General features: G+C 38.6%; 1 protein-coding gene across 1 annotated transcript in view; it reads left to right on the top strand.

Annotated features, from left to right (window-relative positions):
* Positions 1 to 19,247, top strand: part of LOC128652625 (guanylate cyclase soluble subunit beta-2-like) — a 120,335-nt gene that overhangs the window by 100,820 nt on the left and 268 nt on the right. The window contains exon 15 of the mRNA XM_053705557.1: positions 9,378 to 9,464. Coding sequence (XP_053561532.1) covers positions 9,378 to 9,464 — 87 coding nt within the window. The remainder of the gene's footprint in view (positions 1 to 9,377; positions 9,465 to 19,247) is intronic.

Here is a 19,247-nt window from a genome sequence, read left to right as displayed (position 1 = left end):
CAGAGAACAGGGTATTGTGGTATTTCCTTATTTGGACGATATCTTGGTACTTGCTCAGTCTTTACATTTAGCAGAATCTCATACGAATCGACTTGTGTTGTTTCTTCAAGATCATGGTTGGAGGATCAATTTACCAAAAAGTTCTTTGATTCCTCAGACAAGGGTAATCTTTCTGGGTTTCCAGATGGATTCAGTGTCCAATACTCTGTCTTTAACAGACAAGAGACGTCTAAAATTGATTACAGCTTGTCGAAACCTTCAGTCACAATCATTCCCTTCGGTAGCCTTATGCATGGAAATTCTAGGTCTTATGACTGCTGCATCGGACGCGATCCCCTTTGCTCGTTTTCACATGCGACCTCTTCAGCTCTGTATGCTGAAGCAATGGTGCAAGGATTACACGAAGATATCTCAAACAATATCTTTAAAACCAATTGTTCGGCACTCTCTGACATGGTGGACAGATCACCATCGTTTAATTCAGGGGGCTTCTTTTGTGCTTCCGACCTGGACTGTAATTTCAACAGATGCAAGTCTCACGGGTTGGGGAGCTGTGTGGGGATCTCTGACGGCACAGGGAGTTTGGGAATCTCAGGAGGTGAGATTACCTATCAATATCTTGGAACTCCGTGCAATTTTCAGAGCTCTTCAGTTTTGGCCTCTTCTGAAGAGAGAATCGTTCATTTGTTTTCAGACAGACAATGTCACAACTGTGGCATACATCAATCATCAAGGAGGGACTCACAGTCCTCTGGCTATGAAAGAAGTATCTCGAATTTTGGTTTGGGCGGAATCCAGCTCCTGTCTAATCTCTGCGGTTCATATCCCAGGTGTAGACAATTGGGAAGCGGATTATCTAAGTCGCCAAATGTTGCATCCGGGCGAATGGTCTCTTCACCCAGAGGTATTTCTTCAGATTGTTCAAATGTGGGAACTTCCAGAAATAGATCTGATGGCGTCCCATCTAAACAAGAAACTTCCCAGGTATCTGTCCAGATCCCGGGATCCTCAGGCGGAGGCAGTGGATGCATTATCACTTCCTTGGAAGTATCATCCTGCCTATATCTTTCCGCCTCTAGTTCTTCTTCCAAGAGTGATCTCCAAGATTCTGAGGGAATGCTCGTTTGTTCTGCTGGTAGCTCCAGCATGGCCTCACAGGTTTTGGTATGCGGATCTTGTCCGGATGGCCTCTTGCCAACCGTGGACTCTTCCGTTAAGACCAGACCTTCTATCACAAGGTCCTTTTTTCCATCAGGATCTGAAATCCTTAAATTTAAAGGTATGGAGATTGAACGCTTGATTCTTGGTCAAAGAGGTTTCTCTGACTCTGTGATTAATACTATGTTACAGGCTCGTAAATCTGTATCTCGAGAGATATATTATAGAGTCTGGAAGACTTATATTTCTTGGTGTCTTTCTCATCATTTTTCTTGGCATTCTTTTAGAATACCGAGAATTTTACAGTTTCTTCAGGATGGTTTAGATAAGGGTTTGTCCGCAAGTTCTTTGAAAGGACAAATCTCTGCTCTTTCTGTTCTTTTTCACAGAAAGATTGCTATTCTTCCTGATATTCATTGTTTTGTACAAGCTTTGGTTCGTATAAAACCTGTCATTAAGTCAATTTCTCCTCCTTGGAGTTTGAATTTGGTTCTGGGAGCTCTTCAAGCTCCTCCGTTTGAACCTATGCATTCATTGGACATTAAATTACTTTCTTGGAAAGTTTTGTTCCTTTTGGCCATCTCTTCTGCTAGAAGAGTTTCTGAATTATCTGCTCTTTCTTGTGAGTCTCCTTTTCTGATTTTTCATCAGGATAAGGCGGTGTTGCGAACTTCTTTTGAATTTTTACCTAAAGTTGTGAATTCCAACAACATTAGTAGAGAAATTGTGGTTCCTTCATTATGTCCTAATCCTAAGAATTCTAAGGAGAAATCGTTGCATTCTTTGGATGTTGTTAGAGCTTTGAAATATTATGTTGAAGCTACGAAATCTTTCCGTAAGACTTCTAGTCTATTTGTTATCTTTTCCGGTTCTAGGAAAGGCCAGAAAGCTTCTGCCATTTCTTTGGCATCTTGGTTGAAATCTTTAATTCATCTTGCCTATGTTGAGTCGGGTAAAATTCCGCCTCAGAGAATTACAGCTCATTCTACTAGGTCAGTATCTACTTCCTGGGCGTTTAGGAATGAAGCTTCGGTTGACCAGATCTGCAAAGCAGCAACTTGGTCCTCTTTGCATACTTTTACTAAATTCTACCATTTTGATGTATTTTCTTCTTCTGAAGCAGTTTTTGGTAGAAAAGTACTTCAGGCAGCGGTTTCAGTTTGAATCTTCTGCTTATGTTTTTCGTTAAACTTTATTTTGGGTGTGGATTATTTTCAGCAGGAATTGGCTGTCTTTATTTTATCCCTCCCTCTCTAGTGACTCTTGTGTGGAAAGATCCACATCTTGGGTAGTCATTATCCCATACGTCACTAGCTCATGGACTCTTGCTAATTACATGAAAGAAAACATAATTTATGTAAGAACTTACCTGATAAATTCATTTCTTTCATATTAGCAAGAGTCCATGAGGCCCGCCCTTTTTTTGTGGTGGTTATGATTTTGTATAAAGCACAATTATTCCAATTCCTTATTTTATATGCTTTCGCACTTTTTTATCACCCCACTTCTTGGCTATTCGTTAAACTGAATTGTGGGTGTGGTGAGGGGTGTATTTATAGGCATTTTGAGGTTTGGGAAACTTTGCCCCTCCTGGTAGGAATGTATATCCCATACGTCACTAGCTCATGGACTCTTGCTAATATGAAAGAAATGAATTTATCAGGTAAGTTCTTACATAAATTATGTTATTAACCCCTAAACCGCCGTACTCCCGCATCGCAAACACTAGTTAAATATTATTAACCCCTAATCTGCTGTCCCTAACATCGCCACAACCTACATTACTGTTATTAACCCCTAATCTGCTGACCCCAAAATCGCCGCCATTATACTAAAGTTATTAACCCCTAAACCTAACCCTAAGTCTAACCCTAACCCTAACACCACTAACTTTACATAATCAAAGTAAATCTAAATAAAAATTACAATTAATACCTATATAATTCCTATTTAAAACTAAATACTTACCTATAAAATAAAACCTAAGCTAGCTACAATATAACTAATAGTTACATTGTAGCTATCTTAGGTTTTATTTTTATTTTACAGGTAAGTTTGTATTTATTTTAACTAGGTAGACTAGTTAGTAAATAGTTATTAACTATTTACTAACTACCTAGTTAAAATAAATACAATTTTACCTGTAAAATAAAACCTAACCTGCCTTACACTAACACCTAACATTACACTAAAATTAAATAAATTACATTAAATACAATTAACTAAATTACAAAAAATAAAAAACACTAAATTACACAAAATAAAAAAGAAATGATCTAATATTTAAACTAATTACACCTAATCTAATAGCCCTATACATATAAAAAAGCCCCCCCCAAAAAAATAAAAAAACCCTATCCTAAACTAAACTGCCAATAGCCCTTAAAAGGGCCTTTTGAGGGGCATTGCCCCAAAGAAATCAGCTATTTTACTGTAAAAAAAATACAAACAACCCCCCCAACAGTAAAACACACCACCCACACAACCAAACCCCCCAAATAAAACCCTATCTAAAAAAACCTAAGCTCCCCATTGCCCTGAAAAGGGCATTTGGATGGGTATTGCCCTTTAAAGGGCATTTAGCTCTTTTTGCTTGCCCAAAACCCTAAGCTAAAAATAAAACCCACCCAATAAACCCTTAAAAAAACCTAACACTAACCCCCGAAGATTCACTTGCAGTTTTTGAAGACTGGACATCCATCCTTAACGAAGCCAGGAAAAGTCTTCATCCATGCGGCAAGAAGTCCTCAACAAAGCCGGGAGAAGTCTTTATCCAAGCGGCAAGAAGTGGTCCTCCAGACGGGCAGAAGTCTTCATCCAGACGGCATCTTCTATCTTCATCCTTCCGACGTGGAGCGGCTCCATCTTCAAGACACCCGGTACGGAGCATCCTCTTCTTTCGACGGGCTACTGAAGAATGAAGGTTCCTTTAAGGGACATCATCCAAGATGGCGTCCCTTGAATTCCGATTGGCTGATAGAATTCTATCAGCCAATCAGAATTAAAGTTGAAAATATTCTATTGGCTGATGCAATCAGACAATAGGATTAAGCTCGCATTGTATTGGGATGAAGACTTCTCCTGGCTTCGTTGAGGACTTCATGCCGCTTGGATGAAGACTTCTCTTGGCTTCGTTGAAGATGGATGTCCGGTCTTCAAAAACTGAAAGTGGATCTTCGGGGGTTAGTGTTAGGTTTTTTTAAGGGTTTATTGGGTGGATTTTATTTTTAGCTTAGGGTTTTGGGCAAGGAAAAGGAGCTAAATGCCCTTTTAAGGACAATGCCCATCCAAATGCCCTTTTCAGGGCAATGGGGAGCTTAGGTTTTATAGATAGGATTTTATTTGGGGGGGGGTTGGTTGTGTGGGTGGTGGGTTTTACTGTTGGGGGGGGTTGTTTGTATTTTTTTTTTAGAGGTAAAAGAGATGATTTCTTTGGGGCAATGCCCCGCAAAAGCCCTTTTAAGGACTATTGGCAGTTTAGGCTAGGTTTTTTTTTTATTTTTTTATTTTTTTTGGGGGGGGGCTTTTTTATTTTGTTAGGGCTATTAGATTAGGTGTAATTAGTTTAAATATTTGATAATTTCTTTTTTATTTTGTGTAATTTAGTGTTTGTTTGTTTTTTTGTAATTTAGTTAATTGTATTTAATTAATGTAATTTATTATTTAATTGTAGTGTAAGGTTAGGTGTTAGTGTAAGACAGGTTAGGTTTTATTTTACAGGTAAATATGTATTTATTTTAACTAGGTAGCTAGTAAATAGTTAATAACTATTTACTAACTAGTCTACCTAGTTAAAATAAATAAAAACTTACCTGTAAAATAAAAATAAAACCGAAGATAGCTACAATGTAACTATTAGTTATATTGTAGCTAGCTTAGGGTTTATTTTATAGGTATTTAGTTTTAAATAGGAATTAGTTAGGTAATGATAGTAAGTTTTATTTAGATTTCTTTTAATTATATTAAAGTTAGTGGGTGTTAGGGTTAGACTTAGGTTTAGGTTTAGGGGTTAATAACTTTAGTATAGTGGCGGCGACGTTGGGGGCGGCATATTAGGGGTTAATAAATTTATGTAGGTGGTGGCGACATCGGGGGCGGCAAATTAGGGGTTAATAAGTGTAATGTGGGTGGCAGCGATGTCGGGCGGAAGATTAGGGGTTAATAAGTGTAATGTAGGTGGCAGCGATGTCGGGGGCGGCAGATTAGGGGTTAATAAGTGTAATGTAGGTGTCAGCAATGTCGGGGGCGGTAGATTAGGTGTGTTTAGACTCGGGGTTTATGTTATGGTGTTAGGTGTAAACATAAATTTTCTTTCCCCATAGAAATCAATGGGGCTGCGTTACGGAGCTTTACGCTCCTTTATTGCAGGTGTTAGGCATTTTTTTAGCCGGCTCCCCCCATTGATGTCTATAGGGAAATCATGCACGAGCACGTAAAATCAGTTCAAAACAGCGCTGGTATTTGGGTGCGGTATGGATCTCAATGGAGCTCAACACTGACATATTGCCTGCTAACGCAGGGTTTTTGCAAACCTGTAATAGCAGCGCTATAGGGAGGTGAGTGGTGGAAATAACTTGCAAGTTAGTACTGAGCCGCTCATAACGCAAAACTCGTAATCTAGCCGTTAGTTTTTAGGAAAATATATGACCATTATATAAAAAATATATGTACATCTAAACAAATAATATCTGTTATGAAAAATCTTTAAAAACCATCATGTTTATGCTGTAAAAAATACTATGAAAAATGGAATGTATAAGTATTCATATGATTTGTTTACAGTTTTCTCATAAGAGATGATTGTATTTCGTCCTATAGATAGGGTTTTTCCTATGACATATATTTTTTTGTGCTGTAACTTAAAATATATCAAATTGTAAAATATTATAATTTAACTATTAAAGAATAAATAATTATTTAAATAAGATATTGTTTAAAACTATAAAGAAAAACATAGGGCCAGATTACAAGTGGTGCGCTATTTAGCGCTTTCCCTCATACGCAAACAACGCCAGAAGTAAACTTTTAACACTTACGGGTTCAAGGCTTCAGATATTTTGTCCGTGCAGACTTCTTCTCTGCAAAGAAGAAAATGTTCTTTTTATTTTTAAATATATATTTCAATATATATCAGATTGATTTTTTCTAAATTATGTACAGTATATATAAATATATACTATATATACATGTATATATATAGGTATAGATATATACAGATATACAGTATATGTATATATATATATCGTTTTTTGTACATTCAAACTGTCTGTATTTTGCATTTGATAAAGGGGGTGGAATGCCTCCGAAACGTCATGCATTTTTAACTTAAACTATTAAATGTTATTTTTTACTCTGAACCAGTGAGTGCCTTTTTTCCTACATATATACTCGATGATCTCCTCGAAGTGCACCCTGGAAGTTGCCACATTTTATATGGAGTGCCTTTCTCATTGACTTCTAGCTATATATATATATATATATATATATATATATATATATATATATATATATATATATATATATGTATGTATAGGAATATCTATTTAAAAATACTTAGAGTATTTTCCCCTATATGAAGAACATTGGAATCTAAAATATGTACAGCATATACACACTAAAGCACTTTATTTAATATTAATACTGAATAAAAATATTTCATGTTTTTAGTTATTTGACTTGAAAGGGCTGCAAAGTGTGTATATATATATATATATATATATATATATATATATATACAGTATATATATATATATATATATATATATATATGTGTATATATATATATATGTGTGTGTGTGTGTGTATATATGTATATACGTGTGTATATTTGTGTTTTTATATGTATATGTGTATGTATATACATATATACACATATAAATACATAAATACACATGTATATACACATATACATTATATATATATATATATATATATATATATATATATATATATATGTATATATATATATATACATATAACTATTTTATGTATGCATATATTTTATAGCCCTTTCCAATCAAACACCTTTTCATATACCATATACTTTTGAATCCTTATAACTTTTTTAAAATATAGTTATGTGAATATTTTATTTATCAGATAGCGTTTATATGAGTGTAATGTAAATGTTTATTTTAGTGCAACTTTTTTAACTCCTGATCCTTTATGTGAGGTCCTCAGGTGCGCTAACGGACAAGCATAAAATGCAATTGCGCTCGCGCATTGGCATTTTACTTTCAACTTTTAATATGTGTGCAAGTTACATAACATAAGTGCCCTTTTTTAAAGGGACATTAAACACTTTGAGATGGTAATACATATATATCGTATATATATATATATATATATATATATATATATATATATATATATATATACAGGTAGCCCTCAGTTTACGCCGGGGTTAGGTTCCAGAAGGAATGGTTGTAAATCGAAACCGTTGTAAATTGAAACCCAGTTAATAATGTAAGTCAATGGGAAGGGAGGGAGATAGGTTCCAGGCCCCTCTCAAAATTGTCATAAGTAACACATAATACATTATTTTTAAAGATTTGAAATGAAGACTTTAAATGCTAAACAGCATTATAAACCTAATAAAATAATCACACAATACAGAATATATAATTTAACTAAGTTAAATGAACAAAAACATTTGATAAACAGCATTATAAACCTAATAAAATAATCACACAACACAGACTTCACTTGCATTTTTCTGCAAACAGTTCTTTCTATGCATTCCAATCTGGACTGATTTATAGACAGGAAGATCTTGTTCCTTTGAAATCTGCTCAATAGCTCAGGTCTGGTTAAACTGATTCATTTCAGCTTGATTGACTTTGCTGCAACACAAGCGGACAGCTCCACCTACTGGCTATTTTAATAAATGCACTGCTTCTCAATGCTTTTCATTAGCAGTCACATGACTGGAAAAAAAGGTTGTTATTCTGAAACGGTGTAAATTGAACCGTTGTAAAACGAGGGCCACCTGTATATAAAAACTCTACAATATACTTTATTATTTATTTGTCCCCTTTTCCTGTATTTCCATTCTGTTCCTGTTAAAAATGGAAATGAACAACACTGTTTTATTTCACGCAGTCATTGCCTGCACACTTTAGGGACCTATTTATAACTGTCCGGTAACCTAAGTTACAACATGGCAGCTCCCATTGTTTTATAGACACTAAGGGGCATATATATCAAGCTCCGTACGGAGCTTGATGCTCCGTGTTTCCGGCGAGCCTTCAGGCTAGCCGGAAACAGAAGACTGCTGCTCCAAAACCTGTCTGCCTGCTGTGAGGCAGGGGACAGAAATCACCCCCAGCTAGCGGCCTATTGGCCGCAAATCTGCAGGGGGTGGTATTGCACCAGCAGTTCACAAAAACTGCTGTAGCAATGATAAATGCCAAGAGCGTATGCTGTCTGCATTTATCAATGTGCAGCGGACATGACCTGCTATTTTGGATCATGTCCGCTCGTACAATCATAAATATGCCCCTAGAACTTTACACTTATTTTGTCAATATTTCAATAGCTAATAAAACTTTAAAACATACATCTACATGTTATTCTCAGACTAATCTTTTCTTTGAATGCATCATTCAATCTAGCATTTGTTTCGGGCCAGATTACAAGTGGAGTGCTAAATATTGCTTTTAAGAAAGCGATATTTGCGCTCCACTTAGTAATACCAGCGCACGCTAATGTGAGCTTGTATTACAAGTTAACAGCATTGGGAACGCGAGCTCGCTTTTGCATTGCTGGGAAGCATTGCAATCACGTGAGCATGCGTCTATAGGCTGCAGCGCAGCAAAGGGAGTAAGTAGCGCAGTATACATATCTATTTATTGGGAACACACAGTTCCCATAGACCATTTGCGGTCGCACAATAATTAAGGCTTCCCTTGTCTACAAGGGAACACTATCATGAACAAACTGCAATGTATAATGCATTCTGTTTATTTAGATGTGCATCTTACCAGCAGGTCTTACAAAATGCTTGGGAAAGGGCCCTTTCACACCCAAACTGGTTCCCATTTTCTGTGAGTGAAAACGCTTATGCTAACTGGCCAATCAATGGAGATAAGATTAATATTCTCATCAAGTGGTTAATACCTTGTCAACACAATATGAAAAAATTATGCAAGTTTTTAATCTCACAGTACATATTAATAATCATATTAATATGCTATTTTAATATGTTTATGACTTCTCAGAAGATGATACAAAGAAAACACTGGACAGTGAATTCGTTGTGATGAACTATGAGAGCGGAGAGACTGATCAGAAGATATCAGTGAATGGTGGGTATATAATGTATTGAAGAATAGAAGCTATGGAAGGTGTATATGATATGAGGGAGCTATAGACACAACTGTGATGTCTGTGGCAGCACAGGACAGAAGGCAGCGCTAGCATCTAAGTTCTATACAACAAGGATCATCCAATCAGAACTCTCTAGTCCCATTTGGTCTTCTAAATTACTCTTGCTAGCATTAGTGCTGGTCCTGCTGGATGCAACATGTCAGCTACTGTGTGAGGCACAATATCTCTTTACTTTTCTTAGGGTCATGAATAGAAATGGTTGTGCTTGAAAATTTCAGCATTCCAGTTTTCCATTCCCAGGCTCTGTATGGTTTAAGACCCTGAGGTCCGAAAGGTTGGTGACCCCTGGTTTAAATAGTGACATTTCAGGGGGCTGAAACCATAAGCATCTGCCAGCATTGTGTTACTAATGCACAGTCCAAGTGTGAATCAAATAATGTACATTTTGATGTGAATATATCTGACACCTAAAGATTACAACTAATTTCAGTTTATAAAATTATAGATAGTTTACCTAAAGATCACTGGGAAACTAAACAAAATAAAGGACCAGGTATTGTTATATTTAGTCACAGTCCTACTATTTTGCTTTGGGTTCTAGCTCCTGATCATTTTGGAACCTAGCAATATGTCCTTGGTTGAAATAATCTGATGTCCACTTTCTGTCTGTAATTTGTGCCATTACTCTCAAAGCATATTTAGGAATCTTGCTAGAAGTAACTCCCCTTTTAATTATCTAGCTAAGAATTGTCTCAATCATTCTGTGCGTAGCAGTATTCTGCAGAAACAGCACTTTATACATTGACCGTCTTTAGCACACTGGATTATTTCTTTATAAAGTAAATGGTTTCATAAATCTATATGGTTCTTTATAAAAATGGAGTCATATTTGTATTGGGACATAGTATATAAATAAAAGAATTCATATTTGATTGTTTTAATAAAAGTTAGTGAAGTGATATGTCTGTCAAAACTAAACATGTGCATTTGTTTCGTTACAAATGCCGATTCGTTAACGAAACACAGATTTTTGTTTTGTTTTCACAAAATGAATATCTGAATGAATGCACTTACCTATAGCGTACTGGAGAACTACCCTAAACCGATCCTTTTCCACAGAGCCCAGGACCATGGTAATAGGTGATTTCGCTCTAAGCCTCCTATTAACAGGCCTGGGGCTCTGAAAAAGGGTCTGGATTAGCGCAGCTCTCTAGCGCACTAAAGGTAAGTACTTAATGCTACATGTGAACTTTTGAACTTTTTCACCAGTATTATTATTATTATCGATTATTTGTTGAGCGCTAACAGATTCTGCAGCGCTATAAACATATGCGGCATACAAAGTAGCAATTATAGGGATCAAATGGGTAGAGGGCCCTGCCTAGAGTCGCACTGATGTAATCAGCACTTGTGAAGGTTCTTAGGCTTACATTCTAAGGGGGTTCATGGCAGATAGCAAAAGAGGAGAGAAACTATTATTAGGAAAGTTTAGTGTAGGTTTTATGCATCCCTGAACAGAAGAGACTTTAAGGAGTGCTTAAAGTTTTCAAAACTAGGGGAGAGTCTTTTGGAGCGAGGCAGAGAGTTCCACAAGATGGGAGCCAGTCTGGAGAAGTCCTGTAAACGGGAATGTGAGGAGGTAACAAGAGAGGAGGGGAGTAGGAGGTTGTGAGCAAAGGGGATGGGAGGAAGAGTATCTGGAGATATGGGGGCCTATTTATCAAAGGTCTTGCGGACCTGATCTGACAGTGCGGATCAGGTCCGCAAGACCTTGCTGAATGCGGAGAGCAATACGCTCTCCTCATTTAACATTGCACCAGCAGCTCACAAGAGCTGCTGGTGCAACGCCGCCCCCTGCTGACTCACGGCCAATCGGCCGCCAGCAGGAAGGTGTCAATCAACCCGATCATAATTGATTGGGTTGATTTCCTGCGATTCCTGTCCGACTCATCAGAGCAGGCGGACAGGGTTATGGAGCAGCGGTCTTTGGACCGCTGCTTCATAACTGGTGTTTCTTTCATGTAATTAGCAAGAGTCCATGAGCTAGTGACGTATGGGATATACATTCCTACCAGGAGGGGTAAAGTTTCCCAAACCTCAAAATGCCTATAAATACACCCCTCACCACACCCACAAATCAGTTTTACAAACTTTGCCTCCTATGGAGGTGGTGAAGTAAGTTTGTGCTAGATTCTACGTTGATATGCGCTCCGCAGCAAGTTGGAGCCCGGTTTTCCTCTCAGCGTGCAGTGAATGTCAGAGGGATGTGAGGAGAGTATTGCCTATTTGAATGCAGTGATCTCCTTCTACGGGGTCTATTTCATAGGTTCTCTGTTATCGGTCGTAGAGATTCATCTCTTACCTCCCTTTTCAGATCGACGATATACTCTTATTTATATACCATTACCTCTGCTGATTTTCGTTTCAGTACTGGTTTGGCTTTCTACAAACATGTAGATGAGTGTCCTGGGGTAAGTAAATCTTATTTTCTGTGACACTCTAAGCTATGGTTGGGCACTTTATTTATAAAGTTCTAAATATATGTATTCAAACATTTATTTGCCTTGACTCAGAATGTTCAACATTCCTTATTTTCAGACAGTCAGTTTCATATTTGGGATAATGCGTTTGAATCAATCTTTTTTTCTTACCTTAAAAATTTGACTTTTTTTCCCTGTGGGCTGTTAGGCTCGCGGGGGCTGAAAATGCTTCATTTTATTGCGTCATTCTTGGCGCGGACTTTTTTGGCGCAAAAAATATTTTCTGTTTCCGGCGTCATACGTGTCGCCGGAAGTTGCGTCATTTTTTGACGTCCTTTTGCGCCAAAAATGTCGGCGTTCCGGATGTGGCATCATTTTTGGAGCCAAAAAGCATTTAGGCGCCAAACAATCTGGGCGGATTATATGGCGCCAAAAAATATGGGCGTCGCTTTTGTCTCCACATTATTTCAGTCTCATTTTTTCTTTGCTTCTGGTTACTAGAAGCTTGTTTATTGGCATTTTTTCCCATTCCTGAAACTGTCATTTAAGGAATTTGATCAATTTTGCTTTATATGTTGTTTTTTCTCTTACATATTGCAAGATGTCTCACGTTGCATCTGAGTCAGAAGATACGTCAGGAAAATCGCTGTCTAGTGCTGGAACTACCAAAGCTAAGTGTATCTGCTGTAAACTTTTGGTAGCTATTCCTCCGGCTGTTGTTTGTATTAATTGTCATGACAAACTTGTTAAAGCAGATAATATTTCCTTTAGTAATGTACCATTGCCTGTTGCAGTTCCCTAAACATCTAAGGTGCAGAATGTTCCTGATAACATAAGAGATTTTGTTTCTGAATCCATCAAGAAGGCTATGTCTGTTATTTCTCCTTCTAGTAAACATAAAAAATCTTTTAAAACTTCTCTCTCTACAGATGAATTTTTAAATGAACATCATCATTCTGATTCTGATGACTCTTCTGGTTCAGAGGATTCTGTCTCAGAGATTGATGCTGATAAATCTTCATATTTATTTAAAATGGAATTTATTCGTTCTTTACTTAAAGAAGTACTAATTGCTTTAGAAATAGAGGATTCTGGTCCTCTTGATACTAATTCTAAACATTTAGATAAGGTGTTTAAATCTCCTGTGGTCAGGTTTATGTCTCTAGCTATTTTAGCTAGAAGAGCTTTATGGCTTAAAACTTGGAATGCTGATATGGCTTCTAAATCAACTCTACTTTCCATTTCTTTCCAGGGTAACAAATTATTTGGTTCTCAGTTGGATTCCATTATCTCAACTGTTACTGGTGGGAAAGGAACTTTTTTACCACAGGATAAAAAATCTAAGGGTAAAAACAGGGCTAATAATCGTTTTCGTTCCTTTCGTTTCAACAAAGAACAAAAGCCTGATCCTTCATCCTCTGGAGCAGTTTCAGTTTGGAAACCATCTCCAGTCTGGAATAAATCCAAGCCTTCTAGAAAGGCAAAGCCTGCTTCTAAGTCCACATGAAGGTGCGGCCCTCATTCCAGCTCAGCTGGTAGGGGGCAGGTTACGTTTTTTCAAAGAAATTTGGATCAATTCTGTTCACAATCTTTGGATTCAGAACATTGTTTCAGAAGGGTACAGAATTGGTTTCAAGATGAGACCTCCTGCAAAGAGATTTTTTCTTTCCCGTGTCCCAGTAAATCCAGTAAAAGCTCAAGCATTTCTGAATTGTGTTTCAGATCTAGAGTTGGCTGGAGTAATTATGCCAGTTCCAGTTCTGGAACAGGGGATGGGGTTTTATTCAAATCTCTTCATTGTACCAAAGAAGGAGAATTCCTTCAGACCAGTTCTGGATCTAAAAATATTGAATCGTTATGTAAGGATACCAACGTTCAAAATGGTAACTGTAAGGACTATCTTGCCTTTTGTTCAGCAAGGGCATTATATGTCCACAATAGATTTACAGGATGCTTATCTGCATATTCCGATTCATCCAGATCATTATCAGTTCCTGAGATTCTCTTTTCTGGACAAGCATTACCAGTTTGAGGCTCTGCCGTTTGGCCTAGCTACAGCTCCAAGAATTTTTACAAAGGTTCTCGGTGCCCTTCTGTCTGTAATCAGAGAACAGGGTATTGTGGTATTTCCTTATTTGGACGATATCTTGGTACTTGCTCAGTCTTTACATTTAGCAGAATCTCATACAAATCGACTTGTGTTGTTTCTTCAAGATCATGGTTGGAGGATCAATTTACCAAAAAGTTCATTGATTCCTCAGACAAGGGTAACCTTTCTGGGTTTCCAGATAGATTCAGTGTCCATGACTCTGTCTTTAACAGACAAGAGACGTCTAAAATTGATTTCAGCTTGTCGAAACCTTCAGTCACAATCATTCCCTTCGGTAGCCTTATGCATGGAAATTCTAGGTCTTATGACTGCTGCATCGGACGCGATCCCCTTTGCTCGTTTTCACATGCGACCTCTTCAGCTCTGTATGCTGAATCAATGGTGCAGGGATTACACAAAGATATCTCAATTAATATCTTTAAAACCGATTGTACGACACTCTCTAACGTGGTGGACAGATCACCATCGTTTAATTCAGGGGGCTTCTTTTGTGCTTCCGACCTGGACTGTAATTTCAACAGATGCAAGTCTCACAGGTTGGGGAGCTGTGTGGGGATCTCTGACGGCACAAGGAGTTTGGGAATCTCAGGAGGTGAGATTACCGATCAATATTTTGGAACTCCGTGCAATTTTCAGAGCTCTTCAGTCTTGGCCTCTTCTGAAGAGAGAATCGTTCATTTGTTTTCAGACAGACAATGTCACAACTGTGGCATACATCAATCATCAAGGAGGGACTCACAGTCCTCTGGCTATGAAAGAAGTATCTCGAATTCTGGTTTGGGCGGAATCCAGCTCCTGCGGTTCATATCCCAGGTATAGACAATTGGGAAGCGGATTATCTCAGTCGCCAAACGTTGCATCCGGGCGAATGGTCTCTTCACCCAGAGGTATTTCTTCAGATTGTTCAAATATGGGAGCTTCCAGAAATAGATCTGATGGCGTCTCATCTAAACAAGAAACTTCCCAGGTATCTGTCCAGATCCCGGGATCCTCAGGCGGAAGCAGTGGATGCATTATCACTTCCTTGGAAGTATCATCCTGCTTATATCTTTCCGCCTCTAGTTCTTCTTCCAAGAGTAATCTCCAAGATTCTGAAGGAATGCTCGTTTGTTCTGCTGGTAGCTCCGGCATGGCCTCACAGGTTTTGGTATGCGGATCTTGTCCAGATGGCCTCTTGCCATCCGTGGACTCTTCCGCTACGACCAGACCTTCTGTCGCAAGGTCCTTTTTTCCATCAGGATCTCAAATCCTTAAATTTAAAGGTATGGAGATTGAACGCTTGATTCTTAGTCAAAGAGGTTTCTCTGACTCTGTGATTAATACTATGTTACAGGCTCGTAAATCTGTATCCAGAGAGATATATTATAGAGTCTGGAAGACTTATATTTCTTGGTGTCTTTCTCATCATTTTTCTTGGCATTCTTTTAGAATTCAAAGAATTTTACAGTTTCTTCAGGATGGTTTAGATAAAGGTTTGTCCGCAAGTTCCTTGAAAGGACAAATCTCTGCTCTTTCTTTTCTTTTTCACAGAAAGATTGCTAATCTTCCTGATATTCATTGTTTTGTACAAGCTTTGGTTCGTATAAAACCTGTCATTAAGTCAATTTCTCCTCCTTGGAGTTTGAATTTGGTTCTAGGGGCTCTTCAAGCTCCTCCTTTTGAACCCATGCATTCATTGGACATTAAATTACTTTCTTGGAAAGTTTTGTTCCTTTTGGCCATCTCTTCTGCCAGAAGAGTCTCTGAATTATCTGCTCTTTCTTGTGAGTCTCCTTTTCTGATTTTTCATCAGGATAAGGCGGTGTTGCGAACTTCTTTTGAATTTTTACCTAACGTTGTGAATTCCAACAACATTAGTAGAGAAATTGTGGTTCCTTCATTATGTCCTAATCCTAAGAATTCTAAGGAGAAATCGTTACATTCTTTGGATGTTGTTAGAGCTTTGAAATATTATGTTGAAGCTACTAAGTCTTTCCGAAAGACTTCTAGTTTATTTGTTATCTTTTCCGGTTCTAGAAAAGGCCAGAAAGCTTCTGCCATTTCTTTGGCATCTTGGTTGAAATCTTTAATTCATCTTGCTTATGTTGAGTCGGGTAAAACTCCGCCTCAAAGGATTACAGCTCATTCTACTAGGTCAGTTTCTACTTCCTGGGCGTTTAGGAATGAAGCTTCGATTGATCAGATTTGCAAAGCAGCAACTTGGTCCTCTTTGCATACTTTTACTAAATTCTACCATTTTGATGTATTTTCTTCTTCTGAAGCAGTTTTTGGTAGAAAAGTACTTCAGGCAGCGGTTTCAGTTTGAATCTTCTGCTTATGTTTTTCATTAAACTTTATTTTGGGTGTGGATTATTTTCAGCAGGAATTGGCTGTCTTTATTTTATCCCTCCCTCTCTAGTGACTCTTGTGTGGAAAGATCCACATCTTGGGTAATCATTATCCTATACGTCACTAGCTCATGGACTCTTGCTAATTACATGAAAGAAAACATAATTTATGTAAGAACTTACCTGATAAATTCATTTCTTTCATATTAGCAAGAGTCCATGAGGCCCACCCTTTTTTTGTGGTGGTTATGATTTTTGTATAAAGCACAATTATTCCAATTCCTTATTTTATATGCTTTCGCACTTTTTTATCACCCCACTTCTTGGCTATTCGTTAAACTGAATTGTGGGTGTGGTGAGGGGTGTATTTATAGGCATTTTGAGGTTTGGGAAACTTTACCCCTCCTGGTAGGAATGTATATCCCATACGTCACTAGCTCATGGACTCTTGCTAATATGAAAGAAATGAATTTATCAGGTAAGTTCTTACATAAATTATGTTTTCCGGCGAGTCTGAAGACTCGCCAGAAACACGTGCCCACAAACTCTGTTCGGAGCTTGATAAATGGGCCCCATGGTTGGAGATATAGAGGGGAGCAGTGCAGTTGAGGGCTTTGTATGTCAGAGTCAGAGTTTTGTGTTTAGTCCTGGAAGCAAGAGGAAGCCAGTGAAGGGAAGAGGTGCAGCAGATGAAGAGCAACGTGTAAGTAAGATGAGCCTGGCAGATGCATTCATTATGGATCGTAAAGGAGCTAGACATCGGCTAGGGAGACCTGAGAGGACGGAGTTGCAGTAGTCAAGGCGGGCAAGGATGAGAGAGTGGATTAAAATCTTAGTTGTGTCTTGTGTAAGGAAATGTCTAATTTTAGAGATGTTTTTAAGGTGGAAGTAGCAAGATTTAGCCAAAGCCTGAATGTGAGGAGTGAAAGAAATATCTGAGTCAAGTGTGACCCCAAGACATCAGGCATGCGGGGTAGGGGTAATGATGGCGTTGTCAACAGCTATAGAGAGATGGGGGTGGAGATTTTAGAAGGGGGGAAAATAAGGAGCTCAGTTTTTGGAGAGATTTAGCTTAAGGTAGTGAGAGGACATCCATGAAGAGTTGTGAGAAAGACCGTTAGTGAGACGGGTTAGCAAGGAAGGAGATGCATGTACTAGCTTTTCAAGAAGCTTGGAGGATAGGTGTGACCAGTACATGCTTTAGAGATAAGGGAAATATACCAGTTCTGAGCTAGAGGTTGAAAATGTGTGTGAGTATAGGGGTAAGGTAGAAGAGAGGGAGGGGAGTAGCTGTGAGGGGATGGGGTCGAGGGGACAGGTAGTAAGGTGAGAGCGCAGTATAAATGCAGAAACGTCTTCATCAGTAACAGGGGCGAAAGAGCTAAATATATGGCTATGTGGGTGTTGGTTATTGCAAACTTTTGAGGGGGTGAGAGGCTGGAAGCATGTTGAGAGCTGATTTTGTATTTGATGGAATCGATTTTGTTAATCTTGAGCTGAAAGAGAAGTTGTATTAGGAGGTGGTGGTGGGCAGAGAAGAGTGTTGAAAGTGGAGAACAGACGTTTTCAGTTTGAAGAAAGAGTGGAGATAAGAGAAGAGAAGTAATGTTGCTTATAAAGATTAGGGGCAGAGTAGTAGGAGTTCAAGATGAACTTGTAGTGAAGAAAGTTAGCTGAACTCTGAGATTTTCTCCAGTGCCACCCAGCAGTACGGGAACATCTGCGTAGGTACCATGTCAGAGGAGTATGCCAGGGCTGAGGATGAGTGTGTGATTTCCGAGCTATGGTAATAGTGGGGAGATTGTCAAGGACGGATATAAGGGTGGAATTATAGTGGCAGATAGATTGTTCAGGGCAGGAAAAGGAGGAGAAGGATGAGAGGAGAGGTTTGAGGGACTTAGCAAGCTGTTGCTGATCTAATGACATAATGCTTCTGTGAAGTTTGGTGTGAGAAGAAGAAGGAGGGAGAGTTGTAGGGAGGGATGATATGTTGCAAGTAAGGAGTATGCCAGGGCTGAGGGTGAGTGTGTGGTTTCCGAGCTATGGTAGGAGGGGCCAGATTGTCAGGGACCAATGTAAAGGGCTGATTTATGAAAGTGTGGACGGACATGATCTGCTGTAGCGATCATGTCCGCTGCACATCGATAAATGCCGACAGCATATGCATTGCTGTCTCCATTTATCATTGCACAAGCAGTTCTGGTGAACCTCTTCTTGTGCAATGCCGCCCCCTGCAGATTTGCGGCCAATCGGCAGCTAGCAGGGGGTGTTAATCAGAGGCGGGCGGATGAGTTAAGAAGCAGCGGTCTTAAGACCGCTGCTTCTTAACTCCTGTTTCCGGCGAGCCTAAAGGCTATTGCGGAAACAGCTGCATGACTCGGCCCCCAAGTGTGGAATTATAGTGGCAGATAGATTGGTCAGGGCAGAAAAAAGAGGAGATGAATGAGAGGAGAGGTTCAAGAGAACTAGCGAACTGTTGCTGATCTTATGACAAAACGCTTCTGTGAAGCTTGGTGTGAGGGGTAGAAGAAGGGAGAGTAGCAAGTGAGGAGATGATGATCAGAAAGAGGAAAAGGGGAGTTTATGAAGTTTAAGAGAGTGCATCCATAGCTAAAGATCAGATCAAGGCAGTGACCATCTTTGTGAGTAGGAGAGTCAGTCCACCAGTAGCAAAAGAACGTTTACATTCATTTAAAGGAAAAAAAATGTAAATGTTCCACAAATGTTCCGTATTCATTTAGTTTAAAAGGAAACGAAAACCAAATAGCACAGCAGCCGAATATTAGGAACGAAAGATTTGGCTGAACTGAATTTTTCACATGTTCACACCTCTAGTCAAAACAA

This window comes from Bombina bombina, chromosome 3, assembly GCF_027579735.1.
Source record: "Bombina bombina isolate aBomBom1 chromosome 3, aBomBom1.pri, whole genome shotgun sequence".
Lineage (NCBI taxonomy): Eukaryota > Metazoa > Chordata > Amphibia > Anura > Bombinatoridae > Bombina > Bombina bombina.
Note: the sequence above shows the minus strand (reverse complement) of the source record. Positions and strands in the feature narration are given on the sequence as shown.